Source organism: Syngnathoides biaculeatus, chromosome 5 (assembly GCF_019802595.1).
Source record: "Syngnathoides biaculeatus isolate LvHL_M chromosome 5, ASM1980259v1, whole genome shotgun sequence".
In the NCBI taxonomy this organism is placed as follows: Eukaryota; Metazoa; Chordata; class Actinopteri; order Syngnathiformes; family Syngnathidae; genus Syngnathoides; species Syngnathoides biaculeatus.
The window spans coordinates 23,800,877-23,822,914 of NC_084644.1; the positions used below are offsets into that span (position 1 = coordinate 23,800,877).

General features: G+C 44.4%; 2 protein-coding genes and 1 long non-coding RNA gene across 5 annotated transcripts in view; 2 read left to right on the top strand and 1 right to left on the bottom strand.

Annotated features, from left to right (window-relative positions):
* Positions 1-999: 999 nt before the first annotated feature.
* Positions 1,000-11,312, top strand: ncam3 (neural cell adhesion molecule 3). Its single transcript, XM_061821279.1, has 16 exons — positions 1,000-1,120; positions 1,362-1,433; positions 1,568-1,762; positions 2,524-2,664; positions 2,748-2,888; positions 3,027-3,144; positions 3,741-3,895; positions 4,007-4,140; positions 4,289-4,424; positions 4,636-4,800; positions 5,879-5,999; positions 6,464-6,593; positions 6,817-6,985; positions 7,081-7,264; positions 7,388-7,495; positions 9,700-11,312. The coding sequence occupies exons 1-16, from the start codon at positions 1,066-1,068 to the stop codon at positions 9,746-9,748; spliced, it is 2,073 nt and encodes a 690-aa protein (XP_061677263.1). The 5' UTR covers positions 1,000-1,065; the 3' UTR covers positions 9,749-11,312.
* On the bottom strand, positions 4,325-15,630 carry LOC133501481 (uncharacterized). The gene is made up of 3 exons (XR_009795191.1): positions 15,597-15,630; positions 4,659-4,745; positions 4,325-4,448 (listed from the first exon to the last, which is right to left on the bottom strand). It is a non-coding gene; the product is annotated as an uncharacterized LOC133501481 (long non-coding RNA).
* A 65-nt stretch (positions 15,631-15,695) lies between these two features.
* mroh1 (maestro heat-like repeat family member 1) overlaps positions 15,696-22,038 on the top strand; it is a 36,449-nt gene continuing 30,106 nt past the window's right edge. For all 3 annotated transcript variants that reach the window (XM_061820033.1, XM_061820032.1, XM_061820034.1), the window contains exons 1-7: positions 15,696-15,868; positions 16,184-16,242; positions 16,464-16,609; positions 18,099-18,230; positions 18,313-18,475; positions 18,893-18,991; positions 19,201-19,352. In XM_061820033.1, the coding sequence (XP_061676017.1) occupies positions 16,221-16,242; positions 16,464-16,609; positions 18,099-18,230; positions 18,313-18,475; positions 18,893-18,991; positions 19,201-19,352 (714 nt within the window). In that variant the 5' untranslated portion in view covers positions 15,696-15,868; positions 16,184-16,220. The remainder of the gene's footprint in view (positions 15,869-16,183; positions 16,243-16,463; positions 16,610-18,098; positions 18,231-18,312; positions 18,476-18,892; positions 18,992-19,200; positions 19,353-22,038) is intronic.

Genomic DNA, 22,038 nt, shown 5'->3' on the forward strand with positions numbered 1-22,038 from the left:
CCTGGTGCTCAGCCAATGAAAGTGATAGCACCCACAGGAACAGGTACTTAGATTGTAGTAAGATGAAAGAATAGTGACAAAGCACAGTACTGTACAGTATTTCATAGTGTTATGTATGGGTGTTACAGGATAACATTTTTTGGAAACTCCTCTTTATCCGATACACAAAAAAGCATCAGTTATTCATGTCTGTAATAGCACGTCACATTCACAGCATACGTAAAATGTAAGTTTCTTTGAGCTTGTCCTTTTCGGGGTCACCACTGCGTGTTATCTCAGATGAACGCACATATTTGTTTGGCACAATTTTTACACCAGATGCCCTTCCTGACGTAATGCTGCACTATTTCATGTTAAAGCAAAACACAGCAGAGTATGTGATGTTTGACTTTATTTATTTATGTATTTATTTATTTATTTATTGTCCATATAAAGTACCACGTATTAATTCATTTATCTTGTGTATCTTTTATCCTCACTCAGGTCGCAGCTAAGATGGAGTCTATCCCAGATGACTGTGGGCGAGGCGGGGTACACCCTGAACTGGTAGCCAGCCAGTCACACAGCACATTGAAACAAACAACCTTTCAGCATTCACATTCACTCCCAAGCGCAATTTAAAGTCATCAATAAACGCACCATGCATGTTTTTGAAATGTGGAAGGAAACTGGAGTACCTGGAGAAAACCCACACTTATCAAACCAAATTCATTATACTGTAATAAGACTGATTCTAGAGAATGCAACAGTTATGTATACAATACTTTGATATTATCGCATAAGATATTGCTAACAAAATACTAAAATGGACTAAGAAAGTTGTCTCACAGCCATTTCTGCTCATGAACGACAAATGTTAAATAGCAGTGTCGTATAACCAGGAAAGAAAGGAGAGTGGTGGTTTTTTTTTGTCTCCACCCACTCCTTGCTTCCTTTCATCCCCTTCTGCGTCTCTATATAATCTCAGACACACACTGTCCCTGTCCTTGTGATAAGAAGCCTGGAAGTAGGTGTTACATACATACACATCTCTAAAAAGCATCTTCACCAAGTTTTAAAATTACCATGCCAAAAGAGACATTTGTCCTGCTTCTGATTCTTCTGGGTGCATGTAGGACAGGTAAGGTCTTTTATGTATTGTTGTTTCTAGTAATTGAATGCATAGACATCTCAGGAAATTAGGGTTCGCTGAGACATGAATTTCTCCTTGTCAGAGAGATTGAGAGATGGCTGTCTCTGAACTGAATATTAGGGGAGAAACATGAAGAGGTTGTGTAAAATGCAGTAGCTAGTAGAAATAAACAATGCGACAGGTGTGTGGTGTGTTTGACGGTACAGTGCATCTTTTGTCTCTTTGTCAGATGCCAAAATGGACATCATCACCAGCAAGCAAGATATTCAAGTTGGAGATGAACTTTTATTATTGTGTAAAGGTCAGCTTTCCACGTCTAATTTAAATATAGCTGATATTTACGGACAGTATCTCTGATGTACAGTAGGTGGATACATGCAGTAGAGAGTGGGGCAGAGCTTTACATTCTTTTTGATGCCTATTTTCACCTCTTAGCCGGTGGAGAAGGAGATATAACTTGGCAAAAGAATGGTGAGGAGATTGACAAAGAGATGATATCAAAGATGGACGAGTCCACCTCCAAACTGGTCATCAAGAGCACCACAATGGAGGATGAAGGAAGGTACACCTGCCTGTGTGAATTTGACAGTGGCCACACGGATGAAGTTCAGACACAGATTTACATTTATGGTATGTAAGCTCATCACACACTTTGTCAGATATGCAGAAAAACTGCCCCCTCCACTAAATGACTATGACACTTGCACATTCTAATGAGCTGTAACAACAATTCTGCTGCATGATACTCAGTTTTAATTAGTAAACGTCACAGAAGTATTCATATGAAGTTTTTAATATTTTGATTTGGTTAACTGTTTTTAGAACTGCATTGCATCTTGCTGAGAGCTATGACTTATATTTTACTCCTCTCGTGGAGGCAAATAAGTTCACTACCATGCAAGTAATGCACCATAGGTGTACTGTATACCGCTGTAAATCAGCAATACAGTAAAATTGAATTCAATGAATTACCAACATTTTAAACCACAATGCACAATACAGTGTACAATAAAAGGAGGGAGAGATAGAATGACCCTAACCCTAATCGCAGAGCCCCAATTTTCTTAATCTCATGACTTTGAGAGTACATATTACAGTTTCTAAAACGCTTAACAAAAGTGCAAACGAATTCTTGGATTCATAACTTTACTTTGGAATCTTGGAATCTGGATGAGTGTGTTTTGTTTTTCTTCTCTGGGATGATAAAATAACTTCAGCACAGGTAATAAATACCTCTGACAGCATCAGTCATATGCAATATTAAAAAAAATGAGAAACTCTTTAAGGTTGTGCAGGTACTGTTGTGGATGTGTACCACCGCTCCTAAAATTTGCAGGTCTGCTACAAGAATTTACCACATCCAAAAACAAGCGTCTTGCCTTTGTCATCAGAGGGACCAACATTTGAAATGACCCCCACCTATCACGAGTTTTTGGAGGGTACAGATGAGGAGGTAGTGCCATGTCGGGTGTCTGGCCAGCCGGCAGTTGAAGTCACCTGGATATACGACAAAGAGGCCATGTTGTCTGATGGTGAGCGCATCATCCTTGAGCTGTAAATTGGCAAAACTTCTTTTGGATTTGGATTGGATCTTTTTCTCTTTGTCATTATTTAGGAAATAATGTGCAAATATTGCCTGATAACACGCTTGTGATTAAGAAAGTGAAGCGACAGGATGCCAGGACATTCATCTGCCAGGCACAGATCAAAGGGAGGCCCATATATAAGCAGCTTTCCATATCTGTTGTTGTCAATGGTGTGTGACTTCTTTGCATTAGCATTTATGAAATCAATCATGACGTTACACTTGGGAGTTTCCAAGAAAACAAAGAACTGTTTGCAATGTTATTTATTCAAATTTGAAATGTACAATAACAAAAACATTGTCATGCAGCTCCTCCTACTGTGCGTCTTAAAGAGAAAGTGAAGAAAGTCATAGCGGGACCAGAAACCAATGTTTCCTTGCTGTGTTTGGTCGAAGGACAACCCAAACCTAAAATCACCTGGAATATGTAAGACATTATTTTGCCAGTTAGAATGCACCCACTTTATAGCAGTACACATGCCATCGTTTGCAATTAAAAAAAATATATATATTAATAGTAGTAATTTCATCACATATACTGGACATAATTTGGTCACCTTCGCCTTTACATTTTCACTGTTGATGAACACTGTCAGAGATGTATTAATTTCGTATTGATATCAAGAATATAATTATTATTTTGGTTGTTTGCTATGATGTTAAATTGGTCTGCATAATGCATATGGCAACCAAAAGAACTAAGCCTACTGAATGTTAGTGCGGGACAAGTCCACTCTATGACAAACTATAAGCACAAGATTATGTACTATTGATAGTTCACTGAAAAACTAAGCATTATTTTCTGCTTTTTTTCAATGCAGAGTTTTCCCCTCCATCCCAGGAGTGATGTTGCAAACTCACTCACAATGAAAACCCTTCCATACAAAAAGACCAGATAAAACATATTGTAGACATATTTCAGCAGACAAAAAATGAAAATCCATAAGATAGCAGGACTTCAATAGTTAAATTGTGATATATTACTGGGATTGCTGCAATCACTTTCATAATTCTCTGTCGCAGGCCAGCATTGTATGACCCCACACATCACAAGTTCAACTCTGACCGTAGCCAACTGACCCTCAGCTCAGTTGTCAGGGCTGACCACGGAGAGTACACCTGCAACGCAACCAACAAGATCAGCGGTAGCAGCGCTACCGTTATGCTTCACGTCTTTGGTTGGTTACATTCTATCCTGGCTGTAAACCTCCTCTGTGATAAAAAAACAGCACATCACTCCCATCAAAAATGTGGCTGCTGTGGTGATGATGGAGTCGCTTCTCCTTCAGAGGCCCCGGAGGTGTCTTTGACTGTAGAGCAGCGGAATGTCAGCGTGGGCGAGAGCGTGGCTGTGGCCTGCAATGTCTCCGGCTTTCCTCAGCCTGACCTGTACTGGATCAACAAGTGCAATGGACAAACACTGGTAGGAGTGATACCCACACACACTCCCTCATCAACTAAACTCCTTCTTGTGCCTCGCCCAGGAGGTCCAGGACATGACTTTTGTCAATCGATGTTTCAGTCCGACCAACTCTGTGTGATCGATATCTTTTTGTGTTTGGCCCAATTAGGACTCGGCTTCCGGTCGAATTCGGAGTGAGGGCGGTGTTTTAGTGATTGATGAAATAGCACCTTCGGATGGTGGTCTGTATTCCTGCATTGCTGTTGGCATCATTGGAAATGCATCAAGAGACGTTGCGATTCACAGTAAGTTCTGAGCTTTAGGGTCACCTACACAATCAAATAAGAACCAATTCAAGAGTTGTCCACATATTCGCCTTTAAATCGATTGTCTATGTTCTGTAGTCCTAGTAATAGAGAAGGTAAAATTTTTAACACAGTACATCATGTAAGTGTAGAGTTGCACATTATGAATACCATTTAAAACCAGTTGCCCTTGTATCCCCTTGACCCCCAGCCCCGCCTGGTCCCCCTCTGTACCTGTCAGTCTCGTCTGGACCTGCATCAATCTTCTTCTCCCTGAAAAGCCTACCCGTCAGTGGGGGAACACCAATTACAAAGTTCGTCCTGCAGTGGACACAAAATGCAGCCGAGCAATGGCAAGAGGTTACAGTCCAGTCAGGTAATTCTAAGGTTTGCAAGTCAACGTTTGAATCATTGTTCGTATGACCGGGAAGGCCCACAGCATCAACAACATCAACATCTCAAAATGGGCACTCGTACCCAAAATTATTCACACTATTAAAAAAAAACAAAACTGCAGTATATGTATTTATTTCTGTTGACACGATCAACATAGTCAATAAATCAGCTATGAACAAAGGAGCTGAAGGGAAGCTTAAGTGGGGAGAAAAGTCTACACGCCCCTGTTCAAATGGCAGTTTTTTGTGGTATACAAAAATGAATCATGAGAAAACGTATTCCACTGTTAATTAACCTATGAGGTGTAAAACACAAATGTAAAAAAAGAAAGGGGAAGTGAAAATAAACAACCGAGCTAACATAGCTGCACCCACCCTAGACCCTAGAAATGTGTAAGTGGGTGTGTTGAGAATTACGTATTCAAACTCATGTTAAAAGTTGATCGACACTTACACTATATAGTCCAAAGTATTCCCAAATGAACTTAAGTGCCATCCCATTCCTAACCCATAACATGGGTCCATGGAGTCAGAGCCAGGCCTTCTCATCCAATATGAGTGTGTGGTTTCACAAATGCACTTTTGTAAAAATGGACAAAAATTCCGAGAAACACATTCCTAAACATTGTGGATAGCGTTCTCAGAAGAGTTGAAGCTGTTATAGCTGCTAAGGGTGGACTGGCGTTATATCAAACTTTATAGATTAGGAATGGAATGTTCCTTTAGTCCATCGGTGAGCTATGATGGGTGAGCAAATACTTTTGCCAATATAGTGTACCTGCCACTAATTAAAGATCCTCCGAGGGACTATAAATAAATAAAAGTATGAGCATATGCACAATTTTCCAAATTAATCAAATAAATGATCATGTAATTTCAAAAGACTATGGGAAGAATTGCTTTTTATATTGTATATGAATAAATTAGAAGAAAATGACCACAGCAAAAAGGGCACCTTTTGAATCAGGGCAAAAGAGCAGGTGCTTGAGCAACACTTGCGGTCTATGTATGCACGTGCCTATGTCCAAGTTTGATGTCTTCTCGTGTTTGTGCTCGTAGATAACCTGGCTGTGACCTCCCTCATGCCGTACACATTATACACTGTTCGTTTGGCTGCCTTGAACACGGCAGGACGGGGCCAATTCTCAGACGCATATACCGTCCGAACCCAAGGAATACGTGAGTGTCTGTGAGGGCCAATCCGTGGCCCACTGTTATCACTGACCTAAAAGTGATGATTTTCAACAAAAGGACATTGAAACTCCCACATCATCTTATAATCTGTTCATTAATAGTTATGTCAATGTTATTGAAATGTTTCTTTTCTATTTGTACTGCAATGCTACATGCTTTTTTATCCCATCTGTTGTCACTCACTTTTATTTTCATTTTTGTCTTTTATAATGTTTCCTTTATCATCATTATCATCATCATCATGTGTTGCTGCCTAATGCTGTTCCTGGCACAATCTTATCTCCCATTATTCATTTATAGGAGGTAAGAAATACACGCTGGTTTACTGAAAATGCTTCGTGTATTACTAACCAACAATATGTCATTATATTCATTGCTGTTAAATGTAAATGAGCCCTTGCAATACAAAGGGGGTGTAATGTTCTGCATTGTCTTTCCAAATCGCCATATAGGTGAACCAGACAGTCCCGATTTGGTCCGTGATGAGATGAAAGTAGGGGGCAACACCTTCTTTATGCCCCTCAAGCACACTGATGATGGCGGGTCACCTCTCCTACATTACAATCTCCGATATCGCGAGGTCGAGCTTAACATGCATTTGCATGCTTTTGCATTTATTGGATGTCTTTTGGACATCACCATACTTTCAATTGTTTACGCAGAGTAGTTCGAAAATGACTTAAATAAAAAGTACTTCTAAAAACATTATTAAAACACAGTCAGTCATCTTAATATTACATAATTTATATTTTTGCCACAGTATATGCCTGAAAGCTCTAGTTTCCCTCTCTGTTTTCTTCCAGGATAAAAATGGGGCTTTGTGGAAAGAAAAGAAGCTTTCATCCAACAGCGACTCTGTAACCCTGGTGGACCTGACCTTTGGCTCTGACTATCAACTGGAAGTCATAGCAGTCAATGCTAATGGTTCCTCTCTCCCTGCAACATTCAACTTCACCATTGCAGAGAAACCTGGTCAGAATCACATTATAGATGACAATGTCGACATCTCCAGTTATAATGAACTTCCTCTTCTTTTTCACTCCATTTCATCTTCCTTGTACTCACAGTCCGTAACAGCATGACGAAAGGAACCGTGGTTGGCATTGTCATAGTGATCTTCCTGGTGATTTTCTTTGTGGTGGATGCAACTTGCTGCTACAGAAACCGATGTGGCCTGCTCATGTCTATCGCCGTTAAACTTTTTGGACAGAAGGTTCCTGGCATCAAAGAAGGAGAGGAGGGCACTAACGGGTAAGCTTGGGTATAGGTGTGTATCCTGCATTGTTTTGTTTTTTTTTTGGGGGGGGGGGGATCTTGAATTGGATGCAGGTTAACATGATTCTAAACCTGTTTGTTTTTTGCACTTTGCTCCAGGGAAGTTAAGATGAATGGCATGTCCACTCCAAGAGCTGACCGGCACCATCCGGGAGTTCAGACACTTACAGAGGTCACCTGTGACAAAGCCTCTCTCACAAAACATGAGTATGTGTGCAGTAATAGTAAAGTATTTTTGTTTTTTACACTGGAATAATCGTGCAAATAAATATCCATCCATCCATTTTCTTAGCCACTTATCCTCACTAGGGTCGCAGGAGTGCAAGAACCTATCCCTGCTGTCAACAGGCAGGAGGCGGGTTACACCCTGAACTGGTTACCAGCCAATCATAGAGAGACGAACAGCCATACTCACAATCACACCAGGGCCAATTTAGAGCGTCCAATTAATGTTACATGTTTTTGGGATGTGGTAGGAAATCAGAGTGCCCGGAGAAAACCCACGCAGGCATGGGGAGAACATGCAAACTCCACACAGGGAGGGCTGGGATCGAAGCCGGGATTCTCAGAACTGTGAGGCCAACGCTTTCCCGCTATCCCACCATGCCACCATACATTAATATATCCATCCATCCATCCATCCATCATCCATCCATCCATCCATTTTCTTAGCTGCTTATCCTCACAAGGGTCGTAGGGAGTGCTTGAGCCTATCTCAGCTGTCAACGGGCCGGAAGCAGGGTACGCCCTCGACTGGTTGCCAGCCAATCGCATGGCACATAGAGACAAACAGCTGCACTAACAATCATACCTAGGGGCAATTTAAAGTGTCCAGTTAATGTTGCTTGTTTTTGGGATGTGGGAGGAAACTGGAGTACCCGCAGAAAACCCACGCAGGCACAGGGAGAACATGCAAACTCCACAGAGGCGGGGCCGGAATCGAACCCTGGACCTCAGAAGAGTGAGGCCAACACTTTACAGCTGACCCACCGTGCCGCCCACATGAATATATGAAAAAATAAGTGTAACATAATGGCATTGCTGGTAACTCACAAAGTCTCCACTATGTTGATTTATTATTTCTATTTCTTATATGGTATTTCTGAGGGTGTTAGACTAAAGCGCATACTGACCTCTTATAAATCAATTTGATTGCCAAATATATATTTTGTCATATCTTGTATGTCCAGTAAAATTAAGTCCTGTACATACAAATGAAGCGGCATAGTGTAGCAACTGGTTAGTGTTGGCCTCACAGTTCTCAGGACTAAGTTTCAAATCCCGCCCCAGCCTGTGTCGTGTTTACATGTTCTCCCTGTACCTGCTGGGGTATTCTCCAGGCACTCTGGTTTCCTCCCATATCCCAAAAACATGCATGCTAGGTGTATTGAAGCCTAAATTGCCCGTAGGTCTGAATGTGAGTGCAAATGTTTTTTGGTTTCTATGTATCCTGCGATTTGCTGGCAACCAGTTCAGGGTGTACCCTCCTCCTTGATGACAGTTGGGATAGCCTCCATCACTACTGTGGCCCTTGTGAGGATAAGTGGTTCAGAAATGGATAGGTGGATGGATAGATGTATGTACAAATAAAATGTAGGTAGTGTAAATGTCTTTCGCTAAATGTATTTGTGCATGTGACAACCCGGCACAAGAACTAGATGACTAAATGGATTCATTTGCAATTAAACACATCAATAAAGGTCGGCACGGTGGACCAGCTGGTAAAGTGTTGGCCTCACAGTTCTGAAGACCCGGGTTCAATCCCAGCCCTGCCTGTGTGGAGTTTGCCTGTTCTTCCTCTCCCGGCATGAGTTTTCTCCAGCCACTTTGGTTTCCTCCCACATCCCAAAAAATGCAACATTAATTGCACAGTGCCTCTAGGTGTGATTGTGAGCATTAATAATAATATAATAGTAGTGATATTTCGGTAACCTGGTTGGAATTTTCTAAACCATCACTTCATTTAAACAAAACGAATCTGATCAAGCAGTACACTGGTGCAGCTGTAAAGCGTTTGCCTCACAGTTCTGAGGAACGGGGTTCACATCTTGGCCCCGCGTATGTTGTGTTTGCATGTTCTCTCCGTGTCTGTGTGGGTTTTCTCTGGGCATTCCAGTTTTCTCCCACATCCCAAAAAACATGCAACATTAATTCTAGACTCTAAATTGTCCCTAGGTGTGATTTTGAGTGCAACTGTTGTCTGTCTCTACGTGCCCTGCAATTGGCTGCCAACCAGTTCAGGGTGTACCCTACTTCATGCCTGTTGACAGCTGGGATATGCTCCAGCACCCCCCCATGACCCTTGTTAGGATAAGCGGCAAAGAAATTGGATGGATGGATGCATCAACAAATATGAACATTTAATGTGAGAATGATATATTGCTCATTAATGTGATTTTTTTCCCCAACAGGAAAATTCAATCTAACAGAAATCTACAAGTGCAGGAGGGGAATGTCTAGAAAAAACAAAAGATGAACAAAAATATGGACTGTACATTTTTAAGAGAAGAGAACAATTGAAGTATAAATTTAAAAATGTATTTCCCTCACATCTCTGTGCTGCTGAGGACAGCATGCATGTTGAGCATCTCCTGACGTCCCATCTTCTTCTCAAAATGAACCTGCTGACCGAATTGATGAAGCCAGAAGGGGACAACAAGCGATATACAGTTTTACATCATCGTGTCACGTTATTGGTCATCTACTGGCTCAATTGCTTTCATGCTGAGGGTTATCCTGAGATGGGTCTTTTACAGGGTATTGGTGTTTGTAATTTATTCTTGACTTGTCAGTGTTCTCAAACAGACATGCATTTTGTATAATTTGAACGTTTGAAACAGACAAAGATGTGTTCATTCCTAATAGGATCCAATGCAGCTGTTTAACATTAAAAGTGGCTGCACACTGGAAAAGTCAAGGGGTCAGGATTACTCCAGGTTCGATTCTGGGCTCAGGCCATCCTGTGTTGCTTTTCCATGCTGTCTTCCACTGCTTGCATGGGTCTCTCCAGGCACTCGTCCCACAATCCCCATATCATACATGTTGGTTTCAGTTACTGTCTCTAAACTGCCTGACGGTGTGAACGGTTGTATGCGTATCAGTGGCCTGCCATTGGCAAGCGGCCAGTTCTAGGTGAATCAGTCCGAAGTGGGCCACTTGCTCAAAGTCAGCTGGGATAGGCTTGTAGGACAAGCACGATAGAAAAATGATGGATGCCTATCTCTGTGAACATTATTTACATTTTGCTTTGTTATTACATTTTTAATAAATATTTTTACGAGGCTCCTATACTGATTTTAATGTTGACCTTTCACAAGCAACTCAGGCCTTTGCACATTTAGCACTGTTCTGATCAAACAGTACTGTGCATACAAGATGTAAAGCAATAAGAGCTTATATTGCATAGTAGCTCATAGTCTACTTCGAGTCTGCCTAATGAATAAATTCTAATGCTGCATTTTTACTTTAACAAAAAGTTATGCTTGCAAATCATGTAAGCTTCTGAATTGCTTTGTGGTTGTGAATATGTACGTTTTTACCTGATTTATATCCACTAACAGTATTAAGACCATGTTTTGAAGTCACTCTTTATATTCAGTAGAGGATAATTATTATTATTGTGCAATTCATGTAGAGCAATTATTACTATTATTATTATCATTATTATTCTCAGAGAGTTCCGTGGCATGAGGTGCCATAATGAACTTTGAATGAGCAGTACAAGAGCGACAACACAGGATTTAACACCCCTTGGTCCCCATTCATAGCTACACCTTTTAAACCTGTGATTCACATGGCCCTAAAATGGCGAGTTGGGCCCAATTCAGATATTTTCCCTTAGGAGTGTAGTCATGTTTGTTGCCAGCAGTTGCGATTTTATGGTGATGTGTTGAGTTGTTTAAGGGGAAACCAAATTTACACTGCTATAAAAGCTGCATGATGATGACTTTAGATTGTAACAAAGTGTATTTTTTTAAATTGTAATAATGTATTTTCCCAAGAAAAGATGAGCATAATAAAAGGCCGGAACGTGCCCGACGTCTGTTGGCTATTAATGGACTGGGGGACAGCAAACCTTCCGAACTCATGGAAATGATGCTAAACCTGCTGGGCACGGAAGAGCCCAATTTCATTTTCATGGAACTGTTTCTCAGGCAAATGCCACCGCATGTTCAGACGGCGCTCGCGAACAGTACTATCACTGAGCCCCGAGCCCTGGCCGAGGAGGCCGACCGTTTCTTCCTGGCAACCCAGCGCTTCTCCCCTGAGACGCTGGCCGCGACGCGCAGTTACTCACCTTCGGGCGCGGGGGTGGCATCCAGCAGGGGCCCCTTCGGCACCGACGGCCGTGCTGGCACAGGCTTGTGCTACTTCCATGCCCGTTTCGGTGCGAAAGCGAAGAGGTGCCGCGCCCCTTGCAACTACGACGCGTCGGGAAACGCCAAAGCCCACGCTTCGCAGCGGCCGTGAGCGTGGGCGCGAAGAGCCGGCTGCTGTTCGTCAAGGACAACCTTTCCGGGCGCAAATTCCTTTGTGACACCGGCGCCCAGAGGAGCGTCCTGACGGCCACTGCGGAGGACGCCGCTGGCGGGACTCATGGGCCACCCCTACTTTCCGCTAATGGCTCCCCTATCCGCTCTTATGGCATGAGGACTGTGGACTTGTGTTTCGGGAGTCAGCGCTTCACATGGGACTTTGTCACTGCGGATGTCTCATTCCCTCTCCTCGGCGCTGATTTTTTTTGTGCCCACGGGCTGCTGGTGGATGTTAAGAGGGGCCGTCTGGTGGATGCACTGACTTTTTCCACGGTCGCCTGCGCCCGCAATGAGGCGACTTATGGTGGTCTCTCCAGTTCGCTATCGGACGGCACCAAGTACCAACTCCTCCTTGGTGAGTTCCCTGCCTTGACACGGCCCACTTTCTCCTCTACCACGACTAAACATGGGGTCGAGCACCACATTGAGACCAAGGGCCCCCCGATCCACGCGAGGGCCCGACGGCTTGATCCCGAGAAGCTAGCAGTCGCTAAGTCCGAGTTTGCCAACATGGAGCGTCTGGGCATCGTCCGCCGCTCGGATAGCCCGTGGGCCTCGCCACTACACATCGTCCCTAAACCGAGTGGTGGGTGGCGACCGTGTGGTGACTACCGCCGCCTTAACGACGCCACTACGCCCGACCGCTACCCTGTTCCACACATTCAGGACTTCTCAGCCCACCTGGCAGGCAAAATCTTGTTCTCCAAGGTCGACCTGGTGCGCGGGTATCACCAGGTTCCCGTGCACCCCTCAGACGTTCCCAAGACAGCTGTAATCACTCCGTTTGGACTGTTCGAGTTTCTGAGGATGCCGTTTGGTCTTAAAAACGCGGCACAATCTTTCCAGCGTTTAATGGATTCTGTGCTCAGGGACTTGCCATTTGTGTTCGTCTATTTGGATGACATCCTCGTCGCCAGCTCCTCGGAGGATGAACATCTGATGCACCTCCGCGACCTCTTCGCAAGACTTGAGCAGCATGGCCTGATCATCAACCCGGCAAAGTGTGTTTTCGGGGTGCCCTCTATCCAGTTCCTCGGGCACCTCATAGACAAGAACGGCGCCGCCCCCCTTCCGGCAAAGGTGGAGGCCGTCTCCGCTTTTCCCCGACCTCGCTCGGCTCGGGGCCTCCGGGAGTTCCTGGGGATGGTGACTTTCTACCACCGGTTCATCCGCCGGGCGGCCCACATCATGCGCCCGCTCTATGAGGCTCTTAAAGACAAGGCCCCCAACCGGGACGTTGAATGGACGGCCGAGAGGATGGAAGCCTTCGAGGCTACGAAGGCCGCACTGAGTCGTGCCGCTATGCTGGCTCACCCGACCCACGGGGCCCCTGTCGCTCTCACTACCGATGCATCGGACTACGCTGTTGGAGCCGTATTCGAACAGTGGGTCAGCGGCGCCTGGCAACCGCTTGCCTTTTTCAGCCGTCAGCTGGTCCCCAGGGAGCGCAAATACAGCACGTTCGATAGAGAGCTCCTCGGCCTCTGGCTGGCGATCCGCCACTTCCGCTCCCTATTGGAAGGCCGTGAGTTCACGGCATATGTGGACCATAAACCCCTCACTTTCGCCATGTCCAAGGTGGCCGAGCCGTGGTCCGCCCGCCAGCAACGCCAACTGTCATTCATCTCTGAGTACACTACGGACATCCAACACATCACCGGCAAATCCAATGTGGTCGCGGACTGCCTCTCCAGGGCGATCGTCGGCACTGTGCATCTGGGTCTCGACTACTCCCGCATGAGCGCAGACCAGGCCTCGGACCACGGGGTGCAGGCCCTCAAGACTTCTGACACGGGTTTGCGCCTGGAGGAAGTCGCGGTTGGTGACTCGGGCGTCAGGTTGCTGTGCGACCTCTCGGCTGACCAGCCTCGGCCGCTGGTCCCTGCAAACTGGCGAAGAGCTGTTTTCGAGGCGGTCCACAACCTCTCCCACCCTGGAAGGAAACCGTCCGTGAGGCTGGTGGCCCAGAAGTTCGTGTGGCGCGGTCTCAAGAAAGAAGTGCAGGCCTGGGTCGACTCGTGCGTGGCCTGTCAGCGGGCTAAGGTGCATCGCCACACAAAAGCCCCCTTGGAGCCCTTTGCTGTCCCCGAGAGGAGGTTTGACCACGTCAACGTTGACTTGGTAGGTCCACTTCCTCCCTCGCACGGATTCACCTACTTGCTCACCATGGTGGACAGGACGACCCGCTGGCCCGAAGCCGTTCCCCTCTCCTCGACAACGTCGTCAGACGTGGCCCGGGCGTTCATTGGCACGTGGGTTGCACGCTTCGGGACACTGTGCGACCTTTCTTCAGATCGTGGCCCTCAGTTTACCTCTGAACTCTGGAACGCAGTCGCTGAGAGTTTGGGGGTCAAGCTGCACCGCACTACCGCCTATCACCCCCAGGCGAACGGTCTTTGCGAGCGGTTCCACCGCTCCATGAAAGCAGCCCTGCGTGCCGGCTTGACGGACGGCAACTGGTTGGATAAGCTCGCGTGGGTCATGCTCGGCCTCAGGTGCGCCCCCAAGGAGGACCTGTTGTCCTCATCCGCCGAACTCGTCTACGGCCAGCCACTGCGGGTCCCCGGCGAATTCATCCCGGACGCCACAGCGCCCTGGTCCGCAGCCAGGCAACGGTCCTCCCTGCTGGAGGCCGCAAAAGTGTTTGCGCCGGTTCCCACGTCGCAACATGGCACCCCAGCTGCCCGGCTGCCCCGTCACCTGCGCTCTGCGGATTTTGTGTTTGTTCGTCATGACGCCCACCGTGGACCTCTCCGCCCCCCATACGACGGGCCGTTCAGGGTCCTGGAGCACGGGGATAAGAGCCTGCTCGTGGACATTGGCGGCAGACCCGAGACTGTTTCCGTGGACAGGGTCAAACCCGCGCACCTGGACATTGCCCAGCCTTTGGGGTTGGCCCCCCCCCGCGCCGGGGTCGTCCCCCTTTGCCCTGTGCCCCTGCGCCCGCCGGGGTACCCTTGACCCCGCCTGAGCCCTTGTCCCGTGACTCAATGGACAGTGCGGCCCCGCCCCCATCGGCCCCTACAGTGCACACTCGCCGGGGTCGGGTCATCATCCCTCCACGGCACAAGGATTTTGACTATGGGTGAATTCTGGGGGGGCTTGTGTGGTGTTTACATAATTCACCCGCGGGACCTCGAGTTGGGGTGCGGGGTTCCGCACGGACTGTTTTTGTTGTTGCGCTTCCGGAGGAAAGGTTAACAGAGTTCCCGCCGTTATGCGAGTAGTTTGGTGATGTCGAACAATAAAGCAAGTTCTGTTTTCTGTGTCCGACACTCCGCCTCCGACTCCTTTTCTCCGGCGCTACAAAGGCACACTTTTAGCGTACTCATAAAATTGAGGATTTGGAATTATCCTGTGAATGTGTAAATCTATCTTGAAAAAACAGACCGCCTAAACAACCCTTGAGACCGTTTCTCTGCCTTTGCGGTTCTGTATGATAGGCGGCGCTATGCACACCTTCGATTTTTTTTTTTTTTTAAACCCATAGAGATGAAAACTAGATTCTCATTGACGGCCATCAACATTAAAATTAATTTGTAACTTGCTCATTTCGAAATTAATTATCAGAAAGTGTACTTTCTTTTCAACGCAAAAGCCTGATTAATCAATAAATCATATTAAATGAAAATATCCTCAATAATTAGTCTAAATTCTCAGTTCAGTCAGTTCTCTTGTTCCGACTGTACCACGTTGTGTGCAAATGAATGCATCACAAGGCGCCTTTAAATATTTGTTGCTTTGGTTCAAATAGATTACAGTACAATCCTTACCCTGACAACTTTGCCTCTCCTAGCTTAGCGTTGCTGTAGGCACATTACTGAAAAGGGGCGTGTTATCTACATAAAGATACCTATGTTACGTGCCCCAATCTCAAAGAAGAAGCGGCAGTGGACTGTCGTCAAATCTCTGATTTGTTCCTCCTGACCAGAAGCACATGACCGTGTTGACATCTGCAAGTCAACGTACATACACGTCCACAGTCACGCTTGGAGTACGACGAGGCGACACGAAGCATATTGTTATCCGCCCGGCGCTAAATTAGGTAAATTAAGATACTCTTCTCTCGTCTGTTGTGTTGGTTCTTCCGTAGCGGCAGCTAAAGCTAATCGTGAATTGGGAGATCTAGTTGGTAAGGTTAATGGGGCATTTCGGCATTTTATATAAAAGGGAATGCCGCTGGCTTTATTAGATTGTATGGTTTTGAAGTGTTGTCGGGATGATAATTCATAACGTCCTCCCTCTTGAAAAAATATATATGAACATGTCCATCGTTCGACGTCCTGTTTCGTGAAATACGTAATGCTGGTGGGGAATTCTAAATATTTACTTGAAAGAAGTTACTGCTTAATACTTGCAGGGGTGATTGAGCCCAGGAAGCCCGCCCTCTTTCCACCATGGGCGAGACAGATGTGGAACGTAAGTTGCCTCTTAAAGTTTGTCTCAATCAGATTTCATTTTAACGATGCAGTAATTATGCATTTCCAGTATCTTCCCCCCTCCACAATTACAGTATCTGCTATTCTGTCTTATACATTACTAGCTATTTGTGTTGCATGCCTTGCTCTGCAATAAATATTCTGACAACATTTTTGATTTGTGACACTCGTGATGCGTTTTTATTTATTTTTTAATTCCAGAGGTGACCCTGGCTCTGCTAGATGCAGCCAATGATAAAGACTCTGATGTCCAGGCTCAGGTCAGGAAGTCAATGCTCACTTTGGGAAATGAGCAGCCAGACCGAGTGCTTGCTATGTGTCAGGACTACCTGCTCAAACACCCCAAGGTAACGTCACACTGCAGCACAGATTTCAAAGATACATGCATTCAGTAGTTTAAGTAAAAGTACTGGTATTCATGGAAAAAATAAACTCTGGTAAAAGTATTGAAGTCAGTCCCTTACTGAAACAGAATAACTTTTTTTCACAGTTTTGTTTTGGCAGTGGGCAAATAAATGTTAATGCTGAAATGTGATGTAATTTACTCCCAATGTACCAGCCTTCAACAAACTATGTTTCTGAAAATCTAACATGATTCATTAATTGCAGGCACGTTTGGGGGAAAAAAAGGCAAAAAAAAAAAATCTCGTGAAGGAACAGAAAGAAACAGCTATTTTCAGATTTTCAGTGTGTTGGACAGGTTGATAATCTGTATAAAATTTGGCATTCGAAAATGATCCATGTCCATTTTTCCAAGCAGCCTATCCTCAAATGTGTCTATCCCAGCTAACTTTGGAGAAAAAGGCAGACTGCACCCTGAACTGGTCGCCAGTCAGTCGCAGGGCACTTATCGACACCATCACTAAGCGGGACTTGTTCCCAGGCAGTCCACAGCAAAGTCAGGAGTCTGTACTACTATACCATCAGTGACCTAAAGTATCCTGATTTCATGAATAAAAAAAATAACTATATTACAGGAGATTTGGCTGATATTGTTTTGTCATTGTTATTTGGCATTTTGGAATAGCAGGAAAATTTTAATGTGTGATATTTGAATAATGAACATAGCAACTAAGTGAAGCTTTCAAGCCAGTTGCTTATTTTTAGATCAGATCATATTCAAAATAGAACAAAAAAGAGCCTTCATGTATTTCATACACTTCATCAACACGGTAAATCGGAAAGAGGCGGGGCTTTCCTCGGCAAGGTACCGACAACAATACTTCTCAGACAAGTTCCGCTGTCTCAGTTTCAATTGTTCGGACGGAGGAGTCTAATTTGTGAATTTCCGTCTTATCCGCATGTCATCATTCGCACCGCCCTACATAGATTCGCATCTATCCCCGCAAACTGCATTGACTTTTCTATGTAATCATGCCGCATGAAACGCTCAAAATGCATACGATAGCATTACACTCCATCACAACCACATGTCCATTTCGTGATCATTTGATGTCACCATTGACATACTAAACATGAGAATGTTAGCAAATGTCGATGGGTGCGCAGTTGCTGTATTTTAACTTTTGCCATAGTGTAAAAAAAAAAAAAAAAAAAAAAAAAAAAAAAAACTTTTTCCAAAGAACATGGCATTTGCTACAATTCAAATGTAAATTTCCTGCTATGGATACTTAACCCAGTTTGTGGTGTTGTTGTAATTATATATATATATATATATATATATAATATATATATATATATATATATATATATATATATTTTTTTTTTTTAATTATTTAATTTTTTTTACATCCGAAAGGGACAAGCTGAAATAAACTAAAAATAACTGAGTGTAAAAGATTACTGTGTTTCCTGCCTCACCATCTCCTCCTCCAGCTTGTAGTGAGTCACAGAGTTGTGATTCTTCAAACCATTGAGCTGATTGTTGGCAGCAAGATAGATGCAATCTCGTACCCCAGGATCAAGAGCATCATCTCCTTGGCCTCAGATGAGATGACACGATCAAAGGTGAACAGTGTTACATTATTTTTGTTGGGATAGTGTGGTGGGGGCTTTTGATTAGTCTGTTTCTGTGTTTCTCTTCACATAGGAAGTTCTCCCTGACTGGCAGCAGGCAGCCAGTAACATTCTGGTAGCTGTGGGCAACAAACACATCAATGACATAATGGAGGAGATACTGAGCAAATTTCAACCTGGAGTTTTGCCGCACTTTTTTGTCGTCCAGACATTAGCCAACCTCTCTGATTCCAATGGTAGGAAAACAATTGCACATCAATACATTAGTGAATTCCACATTTGGCAGCTTTTTAAAGTGGATATAATCTGTACTAATTATAAATCATTTGTTGACAAACTTTGGGTGGAACAAAATACATGTACAGCTGCATTTTGGTGTGAAGATGGGAAAAAACCCCAATATTTATTCAGATGATTCATTCACAGGTATTGCTGTTTTACCATTTTCTGACTTTCATTGCACGCACAAGCAGTCTACCAATTTAAGTTGTTGCTTCTCCTTTTTTATCTTGGAAGCACGCATACATACTACTCACTGAGTAGCTAGCTGTCCTCCAAGGCCAGCCTAAATGATTTTGCTTACTTGTCATGTAACGTGGTGTGTTCAAGAAGCTATATTTTTTATTAACACAGTACTCTCTCCTTTTCTTAAGTTTATGGCATGGTGCCGTTCCTAAATGCTATTCTTGGTACCATGTTGCCTATGCTGACCCTGACCAAACAAGACAACATGAAGTGGGTCTTCTCCTACGGTACAAAACTGACTTTGTTTTCCCATTTTTTTATGTGTAGTATTTCCCTGTCGTCCAAGGTATATTGAAATGCTGCAGTAAAAATGTCACCGCTATCAGAAGACAGAAGCATTTCAAGAACTTCTGTGTTATTTTTAACAAGATAAATTGCATCTTTAAAAACAATACTCCTCTGATTCTGTTTCCTTTTGTCTGTGGCTTTTCTTCAGCTCTGTGCCATTTCAGTAACAGTATCTTGGAGTATCTTGCCAATCTGGACAAGGCTCCAGATCCTACAGTCAGACAAGACACATTCTCAAGTGAGATCAGTGCTGCGTTCGACATCCTTTTCAATAACTGGTTACAAAGCAGAGAATCAAAGGTGAGAGCTCACAAGTTAGCCACTGATGGTCGGTGCAACTGATCAGCCTTAATTCATGTGCTCTCAGGCATTGATTGCCAAACAGTGTGCCGGGGTACATTAGTGTGCCGTGAGCGCTCTTCAGGTGTGCCGTGGGAATTTAGCCAATTTTATGTAATTAGTAAAAAGCTTTATTCCAAGAAACAATGTATCTTTATTCATCTATTTATGCCAGTGAGGCACAATGACAGACAGAACAAAAAAATCCTCTTCTATTAGATGGCAGGAAGTACATACAGTAATTAATCGATCCATTTTTGGTGACGTTTACTTTTGTTGGTGTGCCGTGGCAGTTTTCAATTGTAAAATATGTGCATTGGCTTTATAAAGGTTGGAAATCACTGCTCTAAGGGGATAATTTAAAGAAGTTATGAGAACGTGTGTCATGGGTAAGATGTGACAAGACTGTGAAATCACAACGGGGTTTCAGAAATACTTGATTCATTTAATGTCATACGACAAAAATGCATAAACGTTTGTTACCATGCTGTAAAAGAGATTGTACTACATTTAAAGAATATGATTGAAGTGCAGCTCGTTTGACTAGTGGTTAGCAAGTCTGCATAATAGTTCTGAGGTTAGGAGTTCGAATCTCAGCACCAGCTTTTTTTTTTTTTTTTTTTGTGGAGTTTGCATTCCCCTTCCTCCAATACTTGCGTAGGTTTTCCCCCACTCTGCCTTCTTCCCACAATCCCAGATCCTGCATGACCAGGCTAAATTGCTCATAGGTGGAAAAGTTATTTTTTTTAATATGTACCCTGCATTTGACTGGTAGCCAGTCCAGACTGTAAACCACCTCTTGACCAATGTTAGCTGGGATACGAGCCCCAGCTCTAACACAATCATAATTAGGATAAGGGCTACAGAAAAAGAACTGATGGCGGGAGTTTGAAGTTCCATTGTTGAACTAAAACTTGGGTGCTTCCAACAACACTACATTGTAACTAAACATTAATTCTGAATCCGAAAAAAATAGATGGGGAAAAAAGCGGTGGCGCTAAATGAGTAACACATTTAGAATTTACTGAGTTCCTACATAAGAACCGTCCAAAAATATTTGCCCTTCTCCTCAGTGGTGATTGAGAGCATCAAGGAGGCATCCATTTAACACTACACTACTTAAAGCCCAAGTGTCATCCCTATAAACATTCTAAAATATATATTGTAATGAAAAATATATATAAAATTATTCACTTCAATGTCTATACGAAAAAATAAATGTTAGCGTAGAGCGCGTCATCCATGTGCAAAGTTGCAGAAGTGTCATTCTACGATATCCACGTGGTCGCCATATTGGCTGCATCCTCCGTCCGTGACATCACCCAGACATTCGCCAATGAAAAAACGCGGTGCACCCTAACTATGGGAGACAAACGCGCCTCTTCTGACACGGAAGCTCTTTTCGAAAAGGAGAACACCACACAACCGAGTGAAGTTACCCGGGCAATATTGCACTATTGTTTCGAGCCCTTGAGGCAATATTACGATATTGTTTCGAGCCATATTCCGATGATATGCGATCACGGCCAAACCGCATCCCCGTCCGACCCACTTCTGCGGCGGAGATGAGTCATCGTAACTCATCGTGGCAGGCCGGTGTGGCTTATGACTGAGTCGAACCGTGCTGCTTCAGGGGGTTCTTTATAGACGCCGCAGTACGCAATGAACAACACAGTCGAGCTGGGGTGCTTTACTGCGCGCACGCGGCTGAGTGAGGCATTCTCAGCTGGGTTCTTCAGAGCCGTCCCCATCCGCAAAGCCCGACGCACAGCCTTTGCAGAAGCTGTGACCGCCGAACGCGGTGCCTCAGCCGGTGTGGCTGATTTTCGGCGCTGTGGTGGCATATAATGGAGCCGAGCCGTGCTGCTTTTAGGGGGTTGTTCATAGCCGCCGCAGTACGCGATGAACACCGTCGAGCCGGGACGCTTTATTGTGCCCACGCGGCTGAGTGAGGCATTCTTGGCTGGGTTTTCGCGCAGCAGCCTGACGCCGTCCGACGCGCATATCGACATATTTTGTACGCGGATCTTTTATGTTATGTTATGAGAGACCCATTATGTGATTTGCCCCAAACTATTATTTTTTTAGTAGCTGTATACACACCTACCTGTTATTTGGATCCCACGAAGCTCTCGTCCTCTGCACCCGTGCAATCCATTTTTCGCGACGAACCAGGTCTCTTGCAAACTTATGAAGGGTAAATCCATTCTCCCGAGTGTTCGAGCAATATCCAGCAATGCAATGAGCCGGCATTTTGGCTAACATGAAGGAACAACGAGCTACCTTCCCGGAGCTAAGACTAATGGAAACGAACGAGTCCACTTGGAGGTGCCTCTGTCCTTTACGTCACTTCCTGCTTCTTCTTGAAAACAAATCCTTTGAGAGGATTTTCATGGCGGGACTTAGAAAAAGCTGTATATGTCAAAATCATGTTTTGTGGTGGGGAAAAAAAAACGTATGGGCCCATATTGGCTGCTGTTTTTTCATGATTAACATATTAAAAATCATCCATTTCATGACAGTAGCCCTTTAATTTGCAGTGGTGTGATATTCTAAACTCATACAACAGATTGCAATTCCTCAGTTACCTTTTTTAGCTAAATGAAAGGTTCCTTTCGCATTTTCATTTTTGCTTTAGTTCTTGGAT